General features: G+C 44.0%; 2 protein-coding genes across 3 annotated transcripts in view; one reads left to right on the top strand and one right to left on the bottom strand.

Annotated features, from left to right (window-relative positions):
• Positions 1-7,347, top strand: part of RTN4IP1 (reticulon 4 interacting protein 1) — a 150,368-nt gene extending 143,021 nt beyond the window's left edge. The window contains exons 9-10 of the mRNA XM_070223626.1: positions 6,095-6,141; positions 7,293-7,347. Coding sequence (XP_070079727.1) covers positions 6,095-6,141; positions 7,293-7,332 — 87 coding nt within the window. The 3' untranslated portion in view covers positions 7,333-7,347. The remainder of the gene's footprint in view (positions 1-6,094; positions 6,142-7,292) is intronic.
• CRYBG1 (crystallin beta-gamma domain containing 1) overlaps positions 1-26,108 on the bottom strand; it is a 190,718-nt gene that overhangs the window by 42,966 nt on the left and 121,644 nt on the right. The window contains exons 1-3 of one of the 2 annotated variants that reach the window (XM_070223624.1): positions 24,521-24,661; positions 7,666-9,230; positions 489-2,856 (exon numbers count right to left, since the gene is read on the bottom strand). In XM_070223624.1, the coding sequence (XP_070079725.1) occupies positions 489-2,856; positions 7,666-9,230; positions 24,521-24,523 (3,936 nt within the window). In that variant the 5' untranslated portion in view covers positions 24,524-24,661. Of the gene's footprint in view, positions 1-488; positions 2,857-7,665; positions 9,231-24,520; positions 24,662-26,108 lie in introns of those variants that run through there. The other variant, XM_023650869.2, reaches the window with a different exon arrangement.

Raw genomic sequence — 26,108 nt, 5'->3', positions numbered from 1 at the left:
ATAAACATTTATTGCTACTTAGAGGAAAAAAGAGCAAATCTCACAGCACAAGAGAAGGAATAAGATTCCTTGGCGGGGCTTTTCCAAATAAAGGAAACTGCTTCCCCATTCCTCAAAGTTCTAAGCATCCCAAGCCTTGGGCATTTTTATGCAGAACTAGGTAAGAAAACATATCTTGTCTGTCTCTGAACTCTCAAGGCACCTTATCTATACCTTTCATAAAACAACATATAAATTCACAAGTACTTTAAAATATGTGTAGCTTGTTTTGCCTGCTAGACTACAAATGACCCAAGAACAGAATCTTAGTACCTTTTTTCTCGGGCCCTAACAGTCCCTTGCACATAGTAGGTTTTCAAATATGTGATGAGTGAAAACTATTTTACACGAGCATAACCATTTTTAAAAGAATAACATGAATTGCTCATCATGCCTTTCTCCTCTGACTTTAAAACACCCCAAATAAGTGATGATATGTTGCTACTTACAGTTGCATCTGATAATGACATTCCAGAAAAAGAAATGTTTGGGTCAAACAGGCTGGATTTGAAAAGACCCATGAAGTCTGTGTCATTGTTTCCATAGGTCGGCAAGTTCGATTTAAGAACACTTTCAATGTGATTAGTCTTTTCCATATCATCATTGTTCTTCAGTTTTGAAAATTCAGAAAATTTAGTTTCTGGTAGCTGAAGGTTACTTCGTGAATCCAGATCTTTTTTGGTTTCCTCTTTTTGCAGGTATTTTTCCATGTAGCTTGGACTTTTCAAACCCGAATGAGATGTATTTGACGAGTTGAAATTGAAGACCTTTAAGTTGTTGGGTGGAAGGTTTGGCTGATCTTTGTCTGAACCACAGGGCGGGGCACCCTCGGCCACAGGCTCTAACACGGAAGACCGAGAAAGAGAACTGCTCTGAGAAGTGCTGAACGCTGTGGTCATAGTATTGACTGATGTTACAGAGGGAGAAAAGATTTTGTCTTGTGGTAAAGAAGATAACATGCTTGAGAAAAGTGCACTTTTTTCTAGCCTAGATCTCTTAACTCCACCATTTGTGACATCCTTGCTCTCTTTGTCATTTACCTCTGGAGTGGCCAGAGGTTCATCTTTCCCATTCGTGTGAGTATGCAAGGACTTGAAGAGGACACTCTGTTCAGCCGACGTACGTTTGGGCCTCAGTTTGGATTTGGGGTCAAGGTTCTGCATCAACTGTAAAGCCGGTGACATTTCTGGCTGGCTTTCCTTTTTCTTCCCCAAACCAAAGGTAAATACATTGGGGTCAAACACCTTTTCTAAATTGTCCTCGTGAATAGGAGGCATAGCAAAGTGAGGGGCAGGAGAGTTGGGCACCCTGGCCTTCTTTTTCTTCTGGGGCATACAAACTGTGCTGTCCATCTTTTTTATGATTTCAGTGAATTTCTCCATATCAGAAGAAGAATCAAATACACTATCATCGCTACCAGCAGAAATGTTCAAAAGGCTGGCAGGGCTGTCCTGGCCATTTACAACATTTTGATCTGGTCTTTGAGGGGTTTCTAAATGATTCCTGCTGCCGGGGGAGTTGGTGGGGCTGGATTCAGCCTTCAGGGGTTTTCTGTCGCCCTGACCTTGAGCCTGGATAGGCAGAGTTTTCTCGGATTCTGGCGGCATGACTTCTGGGCCAGATTTGGCTACATGTTCCTCTTTGCAGTTAACGTGTGTGGGTGCTGTGCTCTTATTGCCTGGTTCTTCCTCTTTCTGGGGAGCACAGCTTGCAACGGAAACCACTTCAAGTTCATTATTGTGACAACTTGGCAACTGCACTTCTCTAACTTCAGAGCCATCTGAGGTGATCTGGGAGCTGACATCCTGGGTGCTCTCCACAGGGAGCACGAAGGGCTTATCCTGGACAAGGACCTTGGATGGACATTCATTTCCCACAGTTTCTGGGCTGTGCTCTGTAGACAAAGGAAGGCTTGATTCTCCTCCTCCTCCTTCTCCTGCAAGTTCAGAGTAGGGCGTTTTCTCATTATTCTGATGAGACACAGGCAAAATACTCCCATTATGGTTTTCTGACACTTTTAGATCAGTGCATGGAAAATTGCTTATGGGAGCTGGAGCACAGGCATCTTTGGGAACATCCACAGGAATGGGTGCAGGCAGTGAAAGAGAAGCCCCATTAGATGACTCAGCTGGGGGCTGTGAGTCAGAAAATGTATCCTGTAGCTTTGGTGTGGCTGTTGGAGGTGAATCTTTGGTATCAAGAATGGCGGGGATGTCTTGTGCTGTATCAGTCATATTTTCAAGTACAAGTCTTTGGCTGTCGGCAGCCTTTGCCTGATCCTCTCCTAAGAGCTTGTGGTCCTTATCAGGAATCAGAGCAGTAACCACTGGTTCAGAAGGGCAGCCAGCATCTGTTTGCACATCAGCTTTATCATCTTGGCTAAGCTGAGAACCAAGAGGCAGACCCTCGGCGGGCTCGCCTTCCATTCCTCTTACACTGGGACTCTCGGTTGACGGCAGGATCTCCTCTTCATGGAGAGTAACTTTGGTTTCTGCAGAGGTTTCCTTCACCAGCACCCCATTCTGGTGACTATTTGGTACGACTTTCTTTTCAACTTGCTCCATTTCCTTGGGTTTTTTGGCTAAATTCAGCTTTGCTCTCCCAACAAATGTTTTATTAGAGGCAGCAGTGTTCCTGGTGCCTCGAATGTCAGCGTGTCTTGGGCTACTGTTCACCCGTTTGTTTTCGAATAAGGAGATTTTAGAGGCAGTGTTTCCTTTATGAACTGGCTGGCTAAATGGATTATGCTCATTTCCCAAACTGTCAAGATTCTTAGCGGTTTTAAGATTTAGTTCCACATGTTTGGGCTTGGCAGGGCTGCAAGAATAAAGCAATAAGATAAAGTTATTGACCTAGTTTTTTAAAAAGTGAATGTACCAATTTAAAATAGAACTATGAAGAACCAACATCTTTCTGGTATATAACAATTGTTTTTTTATGAAACGATTTTTAAACAATTCTAAATACACCATCAACTATTTTTAATGGATGTTTTGCTTCTGTACGAAGGATGAGAAAATCATGTAGCTAAGAAAGTCTAGAGGTGGGAGGGTAACAAGCTTGTCAAGTACATACAGTATGTAAGCTTAGTGCTTAGCATTTGAGTTGGGAGACATCTTAGGGCCTGAAGAACATTAGAACAAATTTGAATATTTAATGCACTTCCATTCTTTAAACATGTAAATGATTGCCCCAAACATCAATTGTGTATTTTTTATTTTATCATAAACTTTTTTTTTTTTTTGCTTGAGGAAGATTAGCCCTGAGCTAACATCTGTGCCAATCTTCCTCTATTTTTTTTTTTTTTTTGTATGTGAGTCACCACCATAGCATGGCTGACCAGCAGTGTAAGTCCACACCTGGGATCCAAACCCGCAAACCCCAGGACACCAAAGTGGAGTGTGCTGAACTTAACCTCTATGCCATGGGGCTGGCCCCCATCATAACTTTTTCTTACATTATTTCAAAAGCCTAGATTATAAAAAATATTTATCTATTATTTACCTCTTTGGATATTTTATTCCCTTCATCCTTTCCCCATAAAATTTTTCTCTGATTATATAAGTGTGTACACTATAGGACATTTGGAAAATATAAAAATAAAAAATCACTCATAATCCCATCACTCAAACAGTATCCCTGATAACATTTTAGTATACTTCTAGTCTTTTTGTATGCCTAGTGAAATATTTTTAGTAGAACTGAGATTCTGTTCATAGAGTTTGCTATCTTGCCTTTAAAAAAAGATTACTTAACCTTATATTTAACATTTTTAACATATTTCAATACTAAAACATTTATTTGAGAAGTTTTCATAATGTCTGCATAAAAGTCCATCATATGGATGTACCATAATTTGTTAATCAATTACTCAATTGGTTTTATCACCATTTTGGGTGCAAAGAGAGTCTCCCCTGTCTCTCTCACATTTCTTGGGTACAATTGCCCCCTAATGGAAATTGTAAGTCTCTGGATGTACACACTGTTTTCTTTCTGAGAAATAAAATGTTCTCTGTTTGGCATTAGCTGACTCTGGTCCTGGCTCTTACACCAATTATCTGTGTGAACTTGGTCAAGTTACTTTAACTCTCTGGACTCTACCTTCTCTATCTATAAAAAACAAAAACAAAACTAGACAGTTTAGAGCAGAGTTGGTCCCCCTCCCCCTAAGTTAAGGTTGAAGGAATCCTTGGAGTTCTCTCCAAGGGCTGCAGTTGGGGACAGCAGAGACTGAGGGATGGGGCTGTGGGCCAGCCACCCTCCTTTCAACCAGAATCGCTCCTACTTCTGTTTTATACATCACTTCTATACAAGCTTTCCTAGAAGAACAGACTCCACAGCTAAAAGCAAAAACAAAAATGTCTAAACCATTGGTCTAATGCTTTATAAAATGGAAGAGATAACAACCACTAACATTGACTGATTGCCAAGGACTTAAGAAACACTTTCTCTGGCTGGCCTAATGTATAGTTCTACACATTCTCTTTTAAGATGAGGAAGTTGAGGCCTAGAGAAGCTAAGTGATTTGCCTGAAGTCACACAGCTAGGAAGAGACAGAGCCATCATTTGAAGCCAGGTGTTCTGGTTTCAGATGCCATGCTCCCGACCACTCCACTATTCTGCTTCCCCAGGAAGGGTCAGGTTAGACTCGCCTCAGTGACCTCCGTTGCTTCTTTCCAGCTTTATGATTCAAAGAGTCAATGAATTATCATGAGATCAATAAGATAAAGTAATCATCCTTTGGAGGCCACCTTAATAATGAGAACACAAAGTGGAGAAGCATGGACATTGGGTGCTTCTCCCGCATGGCCCCGCTGCCCTTAGAGAAGGTTGGGCCTAGGGGCCGGCCCGGTGGCGCAGTGGTTAAGTGCACACATTCCGTTTCGGTGGCCCAGGCTTCGCCGGTTTGGATCCTGGGTGTGGACATGGCACTGCTTGGCAAAAGCCATGCAGTGGTAGGCGTCCCACATAAAGTAGAGGAAGATGGGCATGATGTTAGCTCAGGGCCAGCCTTCCTCAGCAAAAAGAAGAGGATTGGCAGCAGTTAGCTCAGGGCTAATCTTCCTCAAAAAAAAAAAAGAGAAGGTTAGGCCTGTGGAGACTTTTGAGGGAACAGGCAGTCTGACTTTGGGTGAGACAACTTATCCTTCTGGATAAAATGAGAAGACTTAAATTTAAAAGCAAAATTAACTTATAAGCACTTCCTTAAAGATTAAATTCTAAAACCAGTGAGATGATTAGAAATAGAGAGCTTACAAATGCCATCAGTTAATGGTATGCCAGGAATATACGTTTAAGAAATTCTCACTAATCAGCTCAAGGAACAGTCAGACATCAAGGTATATCTTAAAATGTAAATGGAATATGCTCCAGGTTAGCCAACAAGCTACCTTAAGGACAGGAACACACGTCTGCACATTAAAGATGTACATCAAGATCAAAATACGTTTTACAACCTAACTTTCTGTGCTATTAAGTTCTGCTACCCAGAGTCACTACAATTAACCCAGTTCAAAATAATTAAAAGGAAGGCTCCTATAATTCATGTTGTAATGCCTTCATTACAGTGTGAGAGGAGAAAATAATCTGGAGCCTAAAAAGCCATGGCTATAATATGAGAGGAAAATTCTCCTTATCCTAAACATACCATTTTAAGAATCTCAACATTCAATACTCGGGAGAGAACCGAAGACAATTTTTCCAACAGCATCAAGAAGTATGCTGCTTCATCATCATCATTTTTCAGAGAACATAAAATAGTTTTAACTCTAAAACTTCAGACTCAAATTGTTTTTAAAAATAACCTGAGTAACATATTAACTTGAAATCCAACCAGAGGAAAAATTACAGGGTCTGAAAAAATCCATCAGTCAGACAGACACGAGTGAAAGGACTAGAAAGAATTATTAATTTTCCATTTCAATCGTTGCCAAGTCACCAAGTGCAAGGCCTTGCAGAAACAAAATTAAATAAACTCAGTGTCTAGCAAAGGAAAAATTTTAGGTGGAAAATAATCAGTACTGAGAAAAAGGCATTTGATTTGTTCCTATTACAGGAAGCAGCGCATGAAGAAGCGTTTCATTGTGAGATCCTCTCCCCAAGGTTTGTTTACCCTACTCCTTAACAGTGTAACATTTCTGGTTTTTCCACCCTGTCTTTCGATTGGAAGACCAGGCAAGCATCCTTAATCAGGTACACTGCAATGCTTCTCTCCGCTCACACGGAGGAGGTCTGAATGTTCACACTGGCCTTCTACAAATAATGGGCATCATTCACTCAGGTAATTTCTCCAACGCTGCCGTTACAAAGTAAACAGCTGACTCTATCAAAGATCTCCAGGTTGGCAGCTGGTCAGGTAGCTCAAGTTATTCATTAAGCAGATTTTCCTCTCCAGTGTTGACCAAGCAGACCTCCTACCCTAAAGCTTACTTATCCAAGAATTCACATAGAATGAAACCATGCGGTTTACCAATGATAACGTTGCAACATTACCAAGTCTTTTAAGAAATGTGTGAATATAGAAAAAACTTAAGCAGTTTATTTATTTTTCACATGCGCTGACTGGGAGACGAGGAGTGAGAGTGGGGCCTGGGGGAGGATCTTAAGAGTTTTACAGAGTGCCCCCTCCCCCACCATTCTGAAGACCTGTACAAGTCACATTTATCATCAAGGCACAATTCCTCCTTTGCACGGCCCTGGTCCTTATGGGTGGTAACATCCATTGGGCAGTTTAATCAGATATCACCTCATATTATTACTTCTCTGCACCTTGTGTGCCAGACTGGGCCATAAACCTTTCAAGGGCAATATACTGAGTCATAGCTGTGATTTTTTTCCCATAGTTCCTAGCCCAACACTATGCACAGTAGGTACTCAGTAAACATTTGAAAGATCAGTCAACTTAACAATAAGGAGTCACAGGCTGTTGTTGAACTTGATCTTTCTAATGTGTCCTTTTCACTTAGCAAATAGTCTCCCAGTAAGAACACTGATCTTTCTTCATTTCAGTCTCAAAATTATTTTTCAACCTGGGGGCAAAAATATCACCAGACCCCCTAACATTATAAAGGGGAAGAAGCAACCAAGATACCTGTATTAGAGAATTTTTTTTTAAGCTGTAGGCCAATAATGCACTAAGTCCCATAAAACTTTCTGTGAATTCTCTTAAACTCACACGTGTCAAAGAGACTGGGTCATACTGATCATATCAGTGTTTGCTCCCTGTTTTCAAATTCACTGCCTCTGTGTTTTAGGAATGTCCTATCCAGGAATGCCAGTGTACATTTTGCATAAAGAATAGAATTCACTCCTGTCAAGCCATGCAGTCTTCCCTCTGTTATTTACCTAAACGTGGAGCATCAAGAGAGATCTCACTTTTACACCGACTGAACTTAAACCTTCTATTAAAAACAGAAATTAACAACCAACTAAGCTCCTGAATGTGTCATCATTTTAAACCTCAACTGTGTTCACCTGCCAGCCTCTTATCTTAATTTCAGCGCGGAGGAGAACGTCCAGTGCACAAGGAATCCTTGCACAGATGCAAAGACCCGGAGCCCCTCGGAGCGGCCGCCCAGCACGTCTGCGGACAGCAGCTCAGCCCGGCCTGATTCGGCATTGACTTACAGGGTCACTTTAGTGGTCACTGTCGACCGGCCGGCACCGAGATGGTTCCTGGGCTTGGAGCCGTCGGGGTCCGAACCTCCGGCCAATCTGCTCAGCTCTCGGCTTCGACTTCCTTCCCCCCGGCCGTCGAAGTGGTTGAGGAGCGGGCCCCTCTTGTGCTCGGCCTTGATCTCCGGCAGCAGAGAGCTGCTCTTGACCGTGAGCTCGCGGGGGACGACCCGGGCCGCCTCCTCCCCGCTCTCCCCGGGGGCGCCCTTGGCGGCCGGGCCGGGCTCGGGCGCGGGCACCCTCTTGGGTGGAGACTCCTTGGCGAAAGGTCGCGAGCCGCCGGCGGGCGGGGTGGGCGCGGGCTCGGGGACGCGGCTCCTGCCCCTCCTCTTGGTGGGGGACGAGGCCGGCGGCGGCTGTCTGCTCCGGTCCGACTCCCCTCGCGGCTGCCCTTTGGGGCCGGGGCCGGGCTTGGACTCCGGGCTCGCAGCGGCGGCAACGCCCCCGTCGGGGGCCGCCCGCGGAGATTTCACTTTCTTTTCCGCGGCGACGTTCTCGGCGGCCGCGTGTGGCGCCACCTCGTCGTCGAACACCGCGTTGTCCCTCGCCGTGCAGTGGGGCAGCGCCGTGTCTGCGCCCGGGGAGTCGGTGGACCTCTGCGACCTCCTCCGCCTCCCCGACCGGCGGCCGCCTGACCTCCTCTCCATGTCGTCGGAGTCGCTGCAATCCTCTGCCCCGGGAGCACCCACGGCCGCCTCGTCCTCCTGCACCACCTCAGTCTTCCTCAAGTAGATGTCCAACTTTAACACTTTGGAGGGGTGGACGCGCTCGCCGGGCCGGCGGTCTCGCCCCTGGGGCCCGGCTGGACCGTTTGCCTGCGCCGCGCTCGCCCAGTCCTCTGCGCCCTCGGCGGGAGGGTCCCCTGGCGGAGCAGATGCGTCCTCGGGGGGCTGGCTGCGCGCGCCCTGGGGCTCCAGAGGGCCTCCTTCGGCACACACGCGGGGGGCTTGTCCCGACCCCGGCACCCCCCTCGCAGCCTGGGCTGCCTCCTGTTCGCAGCCAGCGCCTGGCGGAGCGTCCTCCCCCGGACTGCGGGCGAGCGTCTCTGCGCTCTCTTGCCTGGAGGAATTCTCTAGTGAGGAATGCAGCTGCTTGGCAGCGGTGGTGGCATCTGGGAGAGTCTCTCCCTCTGCCTCCAGAGGTTCTAATTGGGGTGAATCACTCTCGGGGCACTGAGACACAGCCGCTGCCGCTGCATGGCTGCTCGAGCGGGGGCACAGCGCGGCGTCAGGGGGGGCGGCCGGCTCGCCCTCCGACCCCTGGGGCTTCTCCCGGGGGAAGCTCTCCGCGCGTGTGTCTGTCTGCTCCGGTTGGCTGCCCTGAGATTTACTCTTCTCGTTCTCTCTTTCCGGGAGTTTGCAAGCGGTTACATCCTTGGGAGAGACTGATCCGGCATTGGAGCTGGTGGGACTCTCTAACCCGTTTCTGGTGCTCCTTCTCCTTCCTGCCGTGAACAGGTTGCCAAGTTTCCCCAAAACTGGCTTCCTTTTGTTCTCTTCTGGTGGTTGTGCTCTGGACTGAAAAATAAAAGGGGACGGGGAGAGAAAATATGAGGACCCAGTTTTTTTCCTCTTAGCAGTAAGTAGGAACTTCAAGCCAAAATGATAATAGGCCAGAGGTTGTGATTGAAAATGAGAGCTGTGTTTTTGTGACATTCCTTCCTACAAAATACACTCTGATTTTACCTTTTGAATTTTTCTCAAACACCATCTGTTTGGTGCTACTTAGAATAACATTTCCTTTGACTATAATTTAGGAAGAAAATGATAAAGGAAAATTCAGAGGGTCGAAATAACCACTTATACAAAATAAACAATTCCCAGGTCTCTCTAGCCTTTCCTTTTTACCTCCTTCCTCTATAAAGACGCAATTTCAAAACAGCCATGCGTGGCTATAGGGCAGCAGTAAACACACTAAAGTATTTAAGGCGAATTTTTTCTGAAATAGCGCCCTTTCTTTTTGTAGGAGGAAAGGAGGACGAGGAAAAAAACAGTCTTTTCTAGAACAATGAGAAGCCACCTGGGTTCAACAGAATTGCACGGGAAAACCTTCAGGCAAGGAGGAACAGAGCACCTGGGCCCCGCCCCTGGCCCGCCCCCGGCTCGCGGCGGGCGGGGCCTGCGCTCCTCCAATGAGAGGAGCTCGCGGGCATTCAAACGCCCGCGCGTCCCCGCCGAGCGCCTGCGGCCGCTCCCGCGCGCACCCGAGGGGCTTTCCCCGCGGGGGCCCCTAGGAGGGCGACGGAGGGGGGCGGGCGGGGAAGGAGGGCCACCGCCCTCGCACATCCCCCCCATCCGGCCGGAGAGGCGCGGGCGGACGCAAGCACGCGGGGCTCTGCCCGGGGCCAGTCCCTCTCCACCAGGCTGGGCTCCGGGCGCGCACAGGCGGGAGTCCCGGGAACCACCCACCGTGGGCGGGGGCCCGGGCCGCCTGCGGTGATCCGCCTGGGCCCCGGGTAGGGGAAAGGCCTGCGCCTCTCCCAGCCTGGAGCAAAACGGCCGGCACCTGGAGCCCGCGCCGGAAGCCAGGAGGGCGCTCAGAACAAATCAGTCACAACAAACCCGCCCATGGGCGCCGGGCGGTGGAGTGAGGCCCGGGGCCCGCATGACACGGGGAGGCCGGCCTGGGGAAGGAGGGAGCGCGAGCGAGCCCAGCCTGGGCTGCTAGAGGAGGGATGCGTATTCTGGGTAACGACCCCACTGAACCTAAGCCCACACGTGTGGCTACAGGAACTCAAGAATTAACTCTTCTACTTAAAACCCAGGAGAGCTGGCTTGAGCCCCTGTGCAGCAGAAAAGAGCCCCTCTTTCTTGGAAGGTGATCATTCAGGACATTTTTACAATATTAAGTGTTTACAGGGAAGGTCCTGAATCACTCTTTAAAGCAGCCCCATTTCAGTTGAGTTATATGCAGCCAGTTGTCTGGTGACGGTGGGAAATAGGAAAGACTGTAAGATAAAGCATGGAATTAACAGGGTCAGCAGGCAGTGATTGAGACTGTCCTGGCACTGTAACATCATGTAATTCTGCGACAGCCTAGTGAGGTAAATGCTGTTTACCTCAGGAGAAAGAAATGAGGAAAGCGAAGCTCAGACGGCAAAGAGACTTAACGTGTGTGTTGGCAGTAGGTAGGGGCAATGAAGTCAGGATTCAAACTCAGCTCCTCAGCTTCCAACTCGTCCTCCGACTCCACCCCAGGAACCCCTTTGTAGAGGATATGGAGGTGCGGGGGGGTCCCCCTGAGCCAGAGTCAGCCCAGAGGAATAGATTCCAAGCCACACACCCACAGAATCAGCTCCTGCTCATGAAGCAGCTTTACTGACAAAATCCAGAGGTGATTCTTCTGGTTTGAGAAGCACCTAGTGGGAGATGTGGAACCAGCCAGTTGCCGGATGAAGAAATGGCCCAGCACTGCAGCTGCTGGGAACTTTGGTAACTGAGTCAGTATGCTTCTAAAATCTAACCAGGTTTTGATTAATTCAATTCTTCAATGGTTATATAAATAATATAGGAAGAATTCACAGTGTAATTTAAGAAAAAAATAGATTATTCAAACTTTCTAAGGAGTATATTTGGACTCTTTTACTAAGAGTCAATGGTATTACATGATTTTTTATCATATTAATTCATGCTTACTGAGCCCTTTTTATATGCTAGACACTTGCTAAGTGATTTACATAGATTCTCATCAGAGACAGCCCTTAAGGTAGGTAGTGGTTTTATGCCCATTTGCCAAGGTTACTTATCCCTGCCCAGGTCCCACAGCCAGTAGTCTTTCTAACTCTGGAGATGGAGTTCTTTGTCTCTGTTGCCTGGACAGGCCTTCAAACATATCCTGAAGTAGCCAAAAAAATAGGTTTGAGTCTGTTGGCTTAATTCTAGCCTGTGTCTAAAGAAAACAACCAAGTGTATTAGACTGTCTTGCCAAGGATGTTGCAACCCATTTTTCCCATGAGGTTGAAAGATGCCTGATCAGCAGTCCTCTCTGCTCAGTTAGGCATTTTTTCATTTTTGGCTATAGCTGCTTTTTACAAAACCAGTTGCTCATGGTAACTCAGCCTCATCAACCACTTGACTCATCCTCCCCCCAGAGAGGTAACCAGTTTATCATCTGCCAGGCTGCTCTGTCTGTTGAACTTTGGAAAATTCCAGAGTTTTGTTTGTTTATACATGAATGTTCACAGCAGCTTCATTCATAATAATCAAAAACTGGAAACAAATGTCCATCAGTTGGGGAATGGATAAACAAATTGTGTTACATCCATACAACAGAATACTACTCAGCAATAAAAGGGACTGAACTTCAGAAACATGTAACGACATGGATGAATCTCAAAAGCATTATGCTAAATGGAAGAAGCCGGACTCAAGAGGTTTCATGCCGTGTGGTTCCATTTATATGACATTCTAGACAATTTAAATCTAATCTATAATCATGGAAAGTAGATCAGTGGTTGCCTGAGGGCAGGACAGGGGGTGGAGGGGTTACTGGAAAGAGGCACAGAGGAACTTTGGGGGCAATGGCAATGTTCTATATCTTGATTGTGGTGAGGGTTACACACATGTACATATCTTTCCAAACTCATCAAACTGTACACTTCAAATGGGTGTGTTTTATATATAAAATATGTTAATAAAGTTGATTTAAAAATAGAGCATTTTCCCTGGGAAATAAAGAGCAGAAACACAATCCATCTGGCTCAGCTGCACAGTTCATATTTCTTAGTCAATGGAGGCCCCAAGTTATTTCACAAGGCTAGTCCTCATTTATAGGGGATTGCAGTCTTCCCTGCAAGGAGCCAGGTCCCGGTGCGTCTCCAGCATCACGTCTCTACGCAGGATCCTCTGAGCAGAGTTGAGAATGCCCCATTCCTCCAGAGGAAAGTCCACAGTCACGTCCTTAAGGAACACCCCTTCTTAAAACAAGGCATACATTTCTTTGCAGCCTACAATTATTTCTTTCCAGTGTTCATAGAGGAAGAATGAGCATGGCAGACAGAGAATGAAAACCTAGATGGCCTGGGAGTCGTCCGGAGTGGGAGTTGACGCCTTCTTCAGTAGGAGGCTTTGTGCTTGAGTCCTAAACCCAGGATGGGAGGCCACAGCCCCGACACCTTCTCCCTCAACCTTGACGATTATCTGTTAGGAAGGGGAGTGTTCTGAAAAGAGGTCATGAGGGCCCATCAGTCTTCTTCTTGCTCCCCCAGGCTCCTCCCCAGGTTCTCCTCCGGGCCTGGGCAAGGTACTGAGGGTTCTCAGGGTACTGGGTGTTCTCCGACTACAGCAGAGCCATGCAATCCCGGGACCTCCTTTGTATTTAGCTTATTAGCGTGTACTTTCCGCCCACCTCACTGTGCAGAGCCTGCGCTTGGAATCCTCCTGTCACCCATGCCCTACTGGGTGACATGTCTACAGCAGGAGTATGTAGAAATTGTCCATGGGTTGTGTGCTGGGATCTGTTTTAGAACGTTCTTATTGGCTAACGTTAACTGTGGCTCATGAAGGGACGAGTGTAAGCGTCTATGACAAGACCATATTCCAGCAGTATTCAACCATATTCAAACTTCTTGGTGTGGCAGCACCTACTATCAGCAGCTAACTTAGTAAAAGTTACCCTGTACTGTTATATATAATTTCAGAGATCTCTGCTATCTCCTCCACTAGTCGGGAGCAAAAGGTCAGGAGAGACAGGATAAATTGTTAATATACCACCAAATGGTGAATATACCAAAATGTCTAGACATATGGTCAAAACAGTGTGCTTTCTGTGTGTGTGTGTGCCTTTTTGCATTTTTTTTTCAGATTATCCATGGAGTCATTGCATTTAATTTTGAAGTACTTGACCTGAAATCACATTTAGAGGTTGCAGAAAAATATGTTGAGCATATTATTTGAAACTGTAACTAACATACTGTTTACAAGTAAGTCTTTCATATGTTTCCCACCTTTTCGTTGCCCAGTGGAATATAAGCCCCTTAAGAGCAGGAAAATGTCCTGTGTGCATTCCCAACACTGAGCACAGGGACTTACAGCTAGAGGTGGACATAAATTAGTTGCTGCTACTAAAGAATTAGTAACAGCCCGCCTCCCTTCCAAAAGGGAGTTACCCATTCTTGGAGATAACTAGAAACACGGTTAAGTCTAAACAAAACAAAAACAGAATAGAAATCTTTTCTGCACAAGACGTAGCGGGGTCATGAATTCGCAGCTCTGTCCTGCCCGGGTGAGGATTCTGCCCGGTGAGGCAGCTCCTCGCGCACAGACTGATTTCTTCAAATTTATTGCTGGCTCCCAGCCTGCATCTGACTCAAGAAAGCAGATCAAGACCTTTTTACGTGTACCTGTGCATCCTTCAAAAATGTGGTCATTGATGTACAAAAGTAACTCTTTTTCTGAAAAGACTTGTGATTTCCTAAGTGCTCACTTTGTTGGTTTCTGAAAGATACCTCAGCTCCTTAACTTGAGCTCAGCTGTGATGGGGAGCGAGTCCGATGGACATTATAGTGAATGATGTGATGGGCCATGTTACTTTAATAATACCTCAGGCTCACAACACATGTGTATGTGTGTTTGCATTGGTGAGGGACTTTTTTTCTACATTAGATTTTTTTAAAAACAGCTTTAGTTGTGTGACTTAAAAAATATAGGAATTTTTGGGCTGACTCCATGGCCAAGTGGTTAAGTTTGCGCACTCCGCTTTGGCCACCCAGGGTTTCCCCAGTTCCGATCCTGGGCGCAGACATGGCACCACTCTTCAGGCCATGCTGGGGTGGCGTCCCACGTGGCACAGACAGAGGCACTCACAACTACAATCTACAACTGTGTACTTGGGGGCTTTGGGGAGAAGAATAAAAAAAAAAAACGATTGGCAACAGTTGTTAGCTCAGGTGCCAATCTTAAAAAAAATATATAGGAATTTAAGCTACTTCACCCTTCACTTTTGAAAGTCAAAACAAGGGTTAGAAAATTCTGTTCAATAAAAGCAAGACATACTTTTGAACCTTGTGATGACTAAAGAACAAAGATGGGGAGTGGGGAGGGGGAGGGGAAAAAAAGAGAGAAATAGTGAAAGCTGGATAGAAAATCTAATGTTGAGTTAGGTTTCGAGAAAAAGAAACACACAAAAAGCAAGAAAGACTTTCACAAGGAGACATCACTCTTTTCTTACAACTTTCAAGATATTCATGCTGACGATTTTTAGAATTAAAATTAAAATCACATTTTCCCACGATAAATGTACAATAGAATATCATCTGAGTCTCAGAACCACAGACACGTGAAGTTAAACTTAAGGGAGAACCCAGATATGGATCCCTGACACTGCAGACCTAGATCTGGAATTGGCACTTAAAACGATTTGCTCTCCTCTTCATCGCTCCATTATGTGTTTTTCTTTTTGGTATTACTTGCACTAATATATACGGTCCACTCTAAATGCATACAACACACACACAAAAAAAATCCAAAAGAAGAAATGAAATGTTCACACAAAGAAACTTTGACCTATTAAGCACTGAAACTTTTCATTTTAACTTTTTTTTTTTGGCAGGGAAAGATTCTCCCCAAGCTAACATCTGTTGCCAATCTTCCTCCTTTTTTCTTTCTTTCCCCACTCCACAAAGCCCCAGTACATAGTTGTGTATAGCTGTAAGTTCTTCTGGTTCTTCTGTGTGAGCCACCAACATAGCATGGCACTGACAGATGAGTGGTGTGGTTCCACGCCCAGGAACCAACCTAGGCCACTGAAGCAGAGCACGCTGAACTTTAACCACTAGACCATCAGGGCTGGCTCTCATTTTAACTTTTTAAATAAATATTTTTCTTTTACATGTTATACAATTCCCTCCCTCAGAGTATACTAAATATAATTTAGCTACTTCTTAATGATCCTGGAGACAGAACGATGGACCTCTGTTATTACATCTGTGCTATGCAAGTGATTTCTTCCAGGGCTGTTGCAATGAGTGAAGAATAAGGCTTGCACTAAATGACCCACAGACTATAGCACTGTTTGGTAATAAGCAGGCCTCTTACAAAAAAGCATATGGAATTACTACACTCAACCATTTTTGATCTATGGTATAATTTCATACGGTGCAACCAATTATACTTTACATTAGACTTTCAGAGCCTTTCTCTCCACTGTCACTGGTCCCCAGTCTCCCGGGCTGGAGTGCTTCCTTGCCCTTACACTGTTTCTAATATTGGTCAGCACTCCCAATGCCCACTCCATCTCTGCAGCTCACTATTGATTTCCTTGTTTTTTTTAAAATCTATTCTCTGTCCTTTCAATTTCATGTGACACGTGCTTCTCTACTTATAACCTCAATTATGTTTTTTTCTAATGCTGCCACTTCAAGCCAAGGACAATCACGTCCTGTTGTATAAAATCATAGGTACACTATTGGGTGAAAGAATAGTGACAGACTGTTTTTGTTTTTTTAACGGTGTCCTGACAAAGAGGCATTACTGACTATGAAAGCCATAATTTAGGAAATAGTTATATGTTCATTATTCCAAAAGTATTTTCCGCTCTTCCAGAGGGTTTAATGAAGAAGTAAAGAGTTTCTTTTAAAAAGTAGACTCCCAGTTCCAGGTAAGATTTGTCTTCAGGTCGTTTACTGTTTGACAGAAACAGAGTGAAACCTAATTGTTTAAAGCCGTTGACACTTGATCAATCAGAAAGATAAGATCACAGAATGTTTGAATTGTAGGATCTTTTACTCACTCATTCCACTAATAACTACTGGGAGTCTGCTTTCTGCCGGAATTTTCTCCTTAAAGAGGCCAAACCATGGCCCAAAGAGTCTAAATAATATTCCTAAGACACAAGTCAAGCTTTCTAAAAGTTAGCTCAGAATTTTTCCCATTTGAAATCATATCACTAGAAAAATAAGAATTTATTTATTAGAATATGATTTATGGACCACTTTTATGAATGTACTGACTGCAGACAGTGTGTTATACCTGTGTGGTGGGCCTGTTCCTCAGCATCACAACACAACAATGGATGCGACTGAGTAAACAGCAGAAGAGCTCTCCCTTATTATGGATAGCTCTGTTTGCTCACCCTTCCTCAGCCTTCTCTGTGCCCCAGGCCCTTGACCATGATGGAATGTAGAAACTGACTCCCTTACCCTTTGGCTTTGGGTCAGTTCAGCCAGTGGAAGGAACTGACAGGAAATCAAAGGGAGGGACTGGAGTGAAGTCAAGGTATTTTTCCCCCATCTCTCCCTCTCCCTGTTAGGCTCTGGTGGGGTGTGGCCAGGCTCAACTCTGCATCTGTCAGGCAGCCCTCCCTTGCAGCTACACTTCTCCAGGATCCCCATAATTACTTCCGCCTCCTGCCCCTTCAGGCCTGGATGAAAAGAGTCTCAACTGGTGCTAGCCAGGGGGTGCTTCACTAGCCTTTGCTTGGGGTGAACCAGGTTTTGTGGGGCGTGAAGCATATATAATTCTGAGAGCTTTCTTTAAGAAAAAGAACACAAAACAATGAATTACAGATTTAGGGAGAGGCCATGTGTATGCAGAACTCTGAAGCTTAAGCAGCTTTCTTCTCTCTTGGTTTCCTTAAAACCTTGCCTACACTTTGTAAATACTCCCTCTGCTTTCCTCAGTCACCCACATTGAATGGACTACCTGTTTCCTGTGCTGGGATCCCAATACTTGCTGTGTGCCTAAGTATGGGTAAAAATAGCTCAGGGTGTTTCTCGATAGGTAAATTGAGCAGAGTTTCCCAAATTTTTTTCTTTTTTTTTTTTTTTTGAGGAAGATTAGCCCTGAGCTAACATCTGCTGCCAATCCTCCTCTTTTTGCTGAGGAAGACTGGCCTGAGCTAACATCCGTGCCCATCTTCCTCTACTTTATATGTGGGACACCTACCACAGCATGGCATGCCAAGTGGTGCCATGTCCGCACCCGGGACCCAAACCGGTGAACCCCAGGCCGCTGAGAAGAAGAACGCGTGAACTTAACTGCTGTGCCACTAGGCCAGCCCCCCAAATATTTTCTTTTTCTCACAAAGATAACTATCATGCTGAATTAATTTGCTTTACAGTAGAGATGTATAATCCAAATTTAGTGAATATTTTTCCTTATGCGTAATGTGTAACTAAGAGGAGACAAAGGGATTTGAAATTTACAGCAAAGTATTTCTTACTGATGCCTGGATTCTGTGCATCTCTTTTTTTTTTTTTTTTAAAGATTTTATTTTTTCCTTTTTCTCCCCAAAGCCCCCCGGTACATAGTTGTGTATTCTTCGTTGTGGGTTCTTCTAGTTGTGGCATGTGGGACGCTGCCTCAGCGTGGTCTGATGAGCAGTGCCATGTCCGTGCCCAGGATTCGAACCAATGAAACACTGGGCCGCCTGCAGCGGAGCGCGCGAACTTAACCACTCGGCCACGGGGCCAGCCCCTCTGTGCATCTCTTGATGAATATAATCAAATCATTGACTAGTTAGCTGCTAAGTGGAATAAAGAAGCTTAGCCAAACTGGCAAATGGAAATGTGCGCCTTATGAAGTAGTCAAATTGGTTCCTTTTTTACTGACTCAGAACCAAAAAAGCCTGTTCTTTATGCCATTTAAAAAGAATGACTTGCATAATAACTCATGTCAAAGATCAAGAATAAGCCCTTTAAAACACTAGGAAACCATATGTGAGTCTCAGAATCTGAGTTCTCAAGTGCCAAGGATTACTCTTCAGTTAGGTCATCCATATATGAGTGATGTGATGGGGGAGATGAGAAAGAAGTTGGGGAAAAGAGGGTAAAGCGGCCCAGGAAAAGACTGACACAGCACACCTGCCCTCCCAGCAGGCACAGCCAGCAGTCAAGTCCACTCTAAGGAGACTGAGACCAGGAAGAGAGAAGGAACTTGGAGGTGGAAGTTCTAGAAAGAATGAGGCCTCTCTAACACAACACTAATGATTCTGGGCTCTCTCTGAGCTTCTAGTGACCTTGAGACTTCATAATCCAAGGTTAGTTTAACTACATTTAAAATATGGTAGAAAATAGTGGATTTATTTCTAGAAAATGGAACAATCTTTATCTTTCCAATTAATACATACTTCCCAGAAATTTCTGTTTTCTGTAATTTCTATTGAGAATTCTTGGCTTCCTAGCAATACTTGCCAAATCAAGAAGCAGAATGCATGCTTTTATGAAGAGAACTCAGGAATACTACTGAGTAGGGATCAAATCATTTATCCTCTCAAAAATTCCTCATCTGCCATACTGGGTATTGAGAAATTCACATGAAATGATATATATGAATATGCTTTGAAAAGCACAAAGCACCCTAAGACAGTGATGGCTGGCATAATTAATAGTCTGATATTTTGCTGATGTTTCATAGCCCACGTTTAAATTATAGAAGCTAAGCAAATAACTAATAAGATTAATTTATGATTCTCAGTTGGTGAGATGGAGATGAAAATAGCAGTATCAGATGCAGTTTCTAAAAGAGTGAATGTGTTTGCAGAACTTAGCATATCATTGCTTATGAGCATTCATTTTCAATGTGTCATGACTAGAATAAAGAAAACAAACAAGAGTCTACTTTTTTTTAAACTTTTTTCCCAAGATCATAATGTACAGAGGATATACGACTAGGTTGAGTGAACACCTTTGGATCATCCTACATAAACGAGCACCTCACTTTCTGTAACATTATCCTCCTTATTTTTCTTCGTAGCACTTATCATTACCTGAACTGTACTTCATATTAATTTGTATATTTGTTGTCTGTCTTTCCTTATAGAATGTAAGCTTCATGAAAACAAGAATGTCATTTTGGTCACCAGTGTGTCCCCAACCCTTTCTTAATGCATGGCACCAGTTGGCATTCAATAGATACTCATCAAATGAACACATATTTTCCAAATATCCTTTACTCTCTCACCCATCCACAAGGGATTGCCAGACAACAGGGTGTAATGGAACAGCCAGTGGTTTGGGGGCTACAACTTATTACTGAAGTCCTCAGTGAACAACTCTCAGACAGGAAGAAAGGCCTATCTAGCCTTAGCCCCCTTTACAAATGACTCCTCCAAAATCTCGTCTCTGAAATACTCATCCTCTGGATTGTTTTGAGGATCAAATGAGATGTTTGTAAAACACCTAGCACAGTCTCTGGGAAAGAGACAGGGAATGGAAAAGGAAAGCTTAAAAAAAAGAAAGTAATACATATTCATGTCTGAAAGTCAGAATATATAAACAAGTACAAGGAAGAAAATATAAATTATCCTTAATTTTTCCACCCCAAAACACCACTATTACTGTTTTTTCTTCCTGGATTTTTTTCAGGGCATTATACAATGTCATTTTATACCTGCTGTTTGGTAAACTGTTCTTTCACTGAACTCATGCCAATAAATATATTTCTATCATAATATATATATATATATATATATATATATATTTTCTTCTTCTCCCCAAAGCCCCCCAGTACATAGTTTTATATTCTAGTTATAGGTCCTTCTGGCTCTGCTCTGTGGGATCCTGCCTCAGCATGGCTTGAGGAGTGGTGCTAGGTCCATGCCCAGGATCCAAACCAGTGAAACCCCCGGGCCGCCAAAGCAGAGCGTGTGAACTTAACCACTTGGCCATGGGGCCGGCACCCTCTATGATAATATTTTTAATGGTTGCATTGAATTCCAGTATGTCAATGTAGCACAATCACACAGTTACTCATTTATGTTATTCTCAATGCATTACAGGCTGCAGAAAACATATCTGCAGCTTATCTCTATACATATCCTTAATTATCTCCAGAGGATACATTCCTAATTAGTAATCAAGGGAAAAGGAAAACCACAATGAGATCTCTCTACACACCCACCAGATTGGAAAATAATTAAAAAGAAAAATAATTCCAAATATTAGAGAGGCTGTGGAGCAATAGGAACTCTCACACACTGGTGATTGGAGTGGAAAACACCTCGGCATCATCTAACAGACCTGAAGACACGCATACCTGTGAACGAGCAATTCCTCTCCTCACTATACTCTCTAGAGCAGCAGTTCTCAAAATTTTGGTCTCAAAACTCTTTGACTCTCTTAAAAATTAAGGACCCCAAGAGACTTTGTCTATGTAGGTTGTATCTATCAACCCTTATCAGGTTAGAAATTAAAACTGAGCAAGTTTTAAGTTCAACAATACTCAGGAAACATTCTATTAGCCAACACAGCAAGACATCGTTACACATCATGTTGCCTCTGCATCTCCACGGCACGCTCGCGAGAGCATGAGAGAGAAAGGCAAATAACATCTTAGCACTATTATGAAAATAGTTGTGACATCATGGACTCCCCTGAAAGATCTCAGGAACCCCCAGAGGTCCCCAGACCTCACTTTGAGAACTGCTGCCCTCCAGAATCTTAGGACTATTGCTCCAGAATGTATGCACGAGCATGTTCATAGCAACATTGCTTGTAACAGCCCCCAACAAGAAAGAGACCCAGATCCCATCAACAGTGAAATAAATCACGTGGTACATTCATAAAGAACAGTCCACAGCAATAGAAAAGAGTGAATTTCAGTTGCACACAATCCATGGATGAATTTTATAAACATAAAGTTGATCGAAAGAATCCAGACACAAATGACAACACAGTATATAATTCCATTAGGTGAAATCCAAGAACAGGAAAACTAAATTGCATTGTCTTGGGATATATTCATAGGTGGTAGAACTAGGAAGAAAAGCAGAGATGTGGCGATCACACCAGTTCAGGCAGCGGTTACCTCTTGTGGTGCAGATCCTCTTTTTATTTAAAATTCTGGTATTTTGTTCATCACGGATTTTTTTGTATTAACTTTTATTTTTTTAAGTATTGCATCAAAATATTATTTGATTACTGAGTTTTCTGGCAACCCCTTAAACTTTGCTCCTGAGGTGAGTGCCCCACTTCCCTCACCCTAGTCCTGGCCCTGGAGGTGAGGGAGCAGAGGGAGGTGTGATCAGAAAGAGACCACCTGAGACTGAAGGGGTAGCAGCAATATGCTATTTCTTGACCTGCATCTAGTTACACAAGTGCTTGCTTCCTAATTATTCATCATACCTTACATTTATATTTTATACACTTTTCTGATGCACACTATGTTTTACAATAATTAGGTAAACATGCATTTCTTTGCTTTCTAATGGCATGGGATACATTTTATATACTTATTGGCCCTTTATTTTTCTTCTTTTGTGATTTATTTCAGCTAACATTTCTTAAGAATCTACCATGTGCCAGGTAGCTCCTAACAGTCCTATGAGGTTGTCACTGTCATCGTCATTTTACATTTGAGAAAACTGGGGTGTGAAAAATGATTCGCCCAAAGTCAGCACAGCTGGCGAGACCAGAAGATGCATAGGAATGTTTGTGCCATTTCTCTCCTTCCATTTCGTGCTCTGTTCCTCTCAGCAGCATTTGACTGTCACACACACATACCCTAAACATGATCGGGGAGAAATGAGGTAGGTTACCTCAGACACAGAAAGAGCCTAGAAGCTAAGCGTGCTACGGAAGGTCAGGAGGCGGAGCAGCTTCGAGGATGGAAAATGGACGCGGAGACGGAGGAGGGACTAGGAGAGCCAGCCTCAGGGGAGCCCAGAGCACAGCACTGGAACCGCCAACCCGGGGAGAAATTTGCACTTTAACTCTCGGGGGCCTATAAAATCAGAGGTGGTCGTTCGGTGTCTATTACCTTTTTCCACTCTCTGAATCTTCCAGCCCTTCCTCTCAGGAAGATCCCCTTGATTTCCCCTCCCATGGAACTTGGTCTTATTGCTCACTCCCTCCCTGAGACTCTGTCTTGGGGGGTTTGGGACCATATGTGTTCAGGGGATGGGAAGACTGTGAGAAAGTGGTTGCTCCTTCAGTTTTGAAAAGTAAAACATTTCATCACCTCTCACCACGCTGTTCCTGGCAGGCAGCGTGAGCCTCAGATACCTTCTCTCTGCCTCAGCTTGCACGTCTGGATTGCATTTTGCAAACACTGTTCCTGTACAGGCTTGAGGCAGACAAGCCTGTGTACCCAGGTTGAGCACTGCCCTAGTCCCAATTATGCCTGGAGAGACAGGCAGCAGACTCCTGCCCATTTCAACATTTGAGTAAAAATTAAAATGTCTTCTCACTCGCCACTACTCTGAGTCCTCCACTGCCTTCCATGCACCTTTATCTCAGATCACAGAGACACCCAAAGGAGAAACAACCTTCAAAATTATCAGCCTGGCCAACATACCACCTCCTGCAGTTCTCCGCCACCCCACGCCAAGCTCACTTACCAATGTACACAGGCTATAGTTAAATTAACCTGCATGGTACATTTTTAGCTATTTACAATGAAGCTTTAAAATGGTTGACCAAGGGGCCGGCCCGGTGGCACAGCGGTTAAGTTCGCACATTCTGCTTCTCAGCAACCCGGGATTTGCCAGTTTGGATCCCGGGTGCGGACATGGCACCGCTTGGCAAAACCCATGCTGTGGTAGGCGTCCCACATATAAAGTGGAGGAAGATGGGCACGGATGTTAGCTCAGGGTCAGTCTTCCTCAGCAAAAAGAGGAGGATTGGCAGTAGTTAGCGCAGGGCTAATCTTCCTTACACACACACACACACAAAATAAATAAATAAAATAAAATGGTTGACCAAAATATCAGAAATTTTACTTATTCAACTTAAAATGCTTTTTGAAGGTTCATAGTCATGATGGTATTAAAACCAAGATGTTTAATTTTTTTTATTCGGCAAGTCTTTTAAAAAAGGCATTTCTTGTACAACACAAGGTCTTAATGCTGCTAGGATTTCTAGGACTATATTAGAAGCTCATACCTTAATGCAAAGACCATTTGTCAGGGTAGTTATTAAGCCATTATGTCTAAAATAGCAAAGAATGGGGGAAAGTATTAAGTATTAAAAAAGAAAATGACAGCAATAATGCCCAACACTTACTCTGGACTTTATATTTATGCCTCTATGATCAAACCAGCGAGCAAAGTTTAATAGACCTTATATAAACTTCTTTTTCTTAAAAGTTTACAAGATTGCTTTTTTTCTTATAACTTATTTTAAGCCATAGCACTTCTTGAATGATAGGGTTGTAAGAAGCTGAGTCTCTCCCATAAATTTCCGTGTCCTAATAAAATCTCTTTTGGGGAAAGTATGTGCAATACATAATAACTTGTTACGGGGACGGACTGGTGAGAGCAGCAGGCAGCCAACGCCCACTGGAGAACACATTTGCAAGATAACCTACATTTTAAAAGAGTGTGTGATAGATTCTACCTTCTCTTACCATGAAGAAAAATAAAATCAATCCTTACTCTCAACAGAATATTTCCCAACTGCTTTCTTCCAAGGGGCTGGATATCAGTTCGCCTTTGAAATTTGGAAAAGGGGCGGGGAGCAGACTTTTTTTTTTAACTCAGGGGAAAAAAAGGATTAGCTAAGTTCTTTATAGCACACTCAACAGCAGATCTGTAAAACTGACATTGATAGAAGGGCTGAGGTAACTAACTAAAATATTTAACAAGTAGTTTGTCAATGATTACCTGTCATATTTTAAAGAACCTAGAAAAAGGCAGACACAGCAGATCACAGAGGCATTTTCACTTCTACTTTAAGCCAAAGTCTCCGAGGGTACTCAGTGTCCCACTATATTCCTTCTACTCACAACTGCTTACGGTTTTTAAGCCCAAAGAATTTGCCAGCTCTAGACAATAAACACTTTGTGAAGTTAATTGACGTCATTAATAATAATATTACACAAGTGCAAAACAAAGTCTTAGTCAATGAAGAAATAACAAAACCTCAGTTTCTTACCATGATGTTGCTTCTTTTTTGCTTTCTATAGAAACAGCAAGAGAAGATGAGAAGTCAAATGTAGCCGTGCGGGCATTACCAGCATCAATCTTCTTACTTCTCAAAATAGTCTTGTCCAGTCCTTCTCCTTCCAGCCTGCCCTGTTTCAACTCTCAGCAGCTCACCTTCCCGGCAGAGCCTGCTGCTCTCTCCCAGAGCCAGAGCCCAGTGACAGATACTGACTGTTCACGGGAAAAGCACATTTAATAAGGGTGTGTTTGATTCATAGTTGAAAGGGTTAAGGAGGTGCGCCCTTTTTGGGTGTGACACTGAATCAAAATTGTTGAGAAGACAACAGAGGAAGTAGTAGACAGTTTGGGGAAAGTTGCCCTTCCTGCATTCAATTATACAGAAAACCTCATGACAGGAGATAGGAAGTAGACAGAGCAAGAAGGATATTTCAGCTTTAATTGTTTTCTTTCTCTGGTGAACAAGGTCAACTTTCTTTTCTTTTTTTTTTTTTAAGGAAGATTAGCTCTGAACTAACATCTGCTGCCAATCCTCCTCTTTTCGCTGAGGAAGACTGGCTCTGAGCTAACATTCGTGCCCATCTTCCTCTACTTTATACGTGGGATGGCTGCCACAGCATGGCTTGCCAAGTGGTGCCATGTCCGCACCCGGGATCCGAACTGGTGAACCCTGGGCCACCGAAGTGGAACATGTGAACTTAAATGCTGAGCCACTGGGCTGGCCCTCAACCTTCTTTAATGCTGAATTTTTGTGATGTCTTGTTTTAATTCCAGCTTTAATTTACTTATGCTTTTTAAAAAAGATATAAATTATATCCCATAGGCCAAATACCATGTAATATTATAAAAAAAAGTAACCATACAACATAATAATAGAAAAGGCAAAAATTACATCCACCTCACTAAAAGCCAAAGAAATGAACCTTATATTCATCAACAAATGTAATTCAATAATTATAAATTACCATAAAATTTGTCTCAAAAGTTTCTAGTTTGAATAAGTCTTTGTGTGTGTGTGTATGAGGAAGATTCACCCTGAGCTAACATCCATTACAAATCCTCCTCTTTTTTCGCTTGAGAAAGATTAGCCTGAGCTAGCATCTGTGCCAATCTTCCTCTACGTTATACGTGGGATGCCTCCACAGCATGGCTGATGAGTGAAGTGGGGCCACACCTGGGATCCGAACCTGTGAACCCAGGCCACCAAAGCAGAGCACACGGAACTTTACCCATTCAGCCACAGGGCGAGCACCCCCCCCCTTTTTTTGAGGAAGATTATCCTTGAGCTAGCATCTGCTGCCAATCCTCCTCTTTTTGCTGAGGAAGATTGGCCCTGAACTAACATCTGTGCCCATTTTCCTCTATTTTATATGTGGGACACCTGCCACAGCATGGCTTGATAAGTAGTGTTTATATCCACATCCGGGATCCAAACCAGTGAACACCAGGCCACCAAAGTGGAGCAGGCGAACTTAACCACTATGCCACCAGGCTGGCCCCTGTATAAGTCTCATCAGAATTTTTCAATATTTGGTAACAAGTTTCATTCTTCAGTGAAACAGTCACACTACTATTAGACC

This window comes from Equus caballus, chromosome 10 (genome assembly GCF_041296265.1).
Source record: "Equus caballus isolate H_3958 breed thoroughbred chromosome 10, TB-T2T, whole genome shotgun sequence".
Classification (NCBI taxonomy): domain Eukaryota; kingdom Metazoa; phylum Chordata; class Mammalia; order Perissodactyla; family Equidae; genus Equus; species Equus caballus.
Note: the sequence above shows the minus strand (reverse complement) of the source record. Positions and strands in the feature narration are given on the sequence as shown.